Consider the following 1,757-nt stretch of genomic DNA (forward strand, 5'->3'; position numbering starts at 1 on the left):
ATAGAATGATTAGATATAGCTTGGAAGTGTTAAGCTAGAGATAGAATTATTAGATATAGCTTGGAAGTGTTAAGCTAGAGATAGAATGATTAGATATGGCTTGGAAAATCTCAATCCAAAGATTTGAGGGTAAAGTTTAGATTGAAGTGGTAATCAGGTGATAAGAGGTTAAATTATATTTTAGGAAGTGCATTTTATTAAAGATAAGAGGGTAAGGTAATAGTTGGAAACTGTTAATCCACAGACAGGGTAGTAAAGTTGAGAACTTCTACTTCATTAAGTTAAAAGATCTTTTATATTTTAGTTTCTATTGTGTTTATGTATCTTAAAATATCTCTGTCATAGTTTTGTTCACAAAAAAGAACAACTATGGTTTAATCTTAAGACACTGTTTGTAGAAGCGGAACTGTTGTTTTAAGTTATTATATTTTTTATGTGTTATTAGTTTTTGTCTACAGTAATATTTGGTTTCTATAGCTTGTCAACAGGATCAGTTCCAATGTGGAGATGGAAGCTGTATTGATGAAAAACAAAAATGTGATGGTCGACATGATTGTAGAGACTATTCTGATGAGCAGAACTGTGGTGAGTGTTTGAGAGTTTAAACCATTATAGTAATTCTGTAGAATGTAGTAGTGGTAAATATTTGAGAAAGACATTACTATTCATAAATACTTCTTAGTTTTAATATTAAAAATTTCAATTCAACAGTATTTTTCATCAAATAGATATCTTTTTAGAATTGTATATTTAACTCTAACTGACCTTACTTCAATCTTTTTTGACCTTGACAGTTTAGAATTAAAATTAGTACATTCATTTACATTCAACTTACAGCCCATTCTAAAGCAAATTATTGTTTTTTTTAAGTTAATTTATTTAAAACTTTGTTATTTATACAGTATAAAAAACGCCTCTGGATATATTAATGGTAAAATATTTATTTCTTGCATTTTGCTGTTTATAATGTACTCAACTTACACATTCAAAGATAATTTTTTACACTACCTTTCGTACTTGTTTTACTTTTAATTATTTTGTATTCAATAAATTGGCAAAACTTATAATAAACTAAAAATATTTTGTGCTAAATGATAAACAAATTTATTTTTTAATTTAAAATGTTTTATTATTTTTATGATTTAAATGTTCCAATACCATTAAACTCAACTTTTAATATTGCATTTTAAACCTCAGAAGTGTGTTATATGAAGAAATTAATAATAGGCTTAATATGTTCCATTAAGGGGAATTGTAAAACCATCAAATCCTGTTTGAAAGTGTTGTTTTTCAAAGAACGTTAACTCTGTGAAAACTATTAAAAAACTTCTTAGTTTCCTTTTTAATGCTATTTTTTAATCAACTAAAAAACTTACGCAAATCAAAGTGTTATTTAAAAAATTAAGTTTGTAAACTCGTATGAAATTTTGTTCAAATTTCGTACAAAGTTTTATTTCACTTGAACAAAATTATTTTTCCTACAACTTCCTATAAAGCTGGTATAACTTTATACCACAATACAGTTTTATGGAAACAGGATGTAAGTATATATTTATCTTATATAGTTGAAGATTGTCAAGAAGATCAGTTCACGTGTGGTGATGGAACATGTATCAATGAAAGACAAAAATGTGATGGACGATATGATTGCAGAGATTATTCTGATGAACAAAACTGTGGTAGGTGTTTACACATTAAAATCAACACTATTTTAGTACATTGAAACTTGAGAATTTAAAATATAACATGTTTAATAA

General features: G+C 26.3%; 1 protein-coding gene across 1 annotated transcript in view; it reads left to right on the forward strand.

Moving 5' to 3' along the window:
* LOC106470322 (low-density lipoprotein receptor-related protein 1B-like) overlaps positions 1 to 1,757 on the forward strand; it is a gene marked incomplete at its 3' end in the record, with an annotated part of 107,644 nt that overhangs the window by 61,041 nt on the left and 44,846 nt on the right. Inside the window, exons 14-15 of the mRNA XM_022398945.1 lie at positions 478 to 585; positions 1,566 to 1,679. Of these exons, the coding sequence (XP_022254653.1) occupies positions 478 to 585; positions 1,566 to 1,679 (222 nt within the window). The remainder of the gene's footprint in view (positions 1 to 477; positions 586 to 1,565; positions 1,680 to 1,757) is intronic.

The sequence above is a fragment of the Limulus polyphemus genome, unplaced genomic scaffold (assembly GCF_000517525.1).
Source record: "Limulus polyphemus unplaced genomic scaffold, Limulus_polyphemus-2.1.2 Scaffold3943, whole genome shotgun sequence".
Taxonomy (NCBI): Eukaryota; Metazoa; Arthropoda; class Merostomata; order Xiphosura; family Limulidae; genus Limulus; species Limulus polyphemus.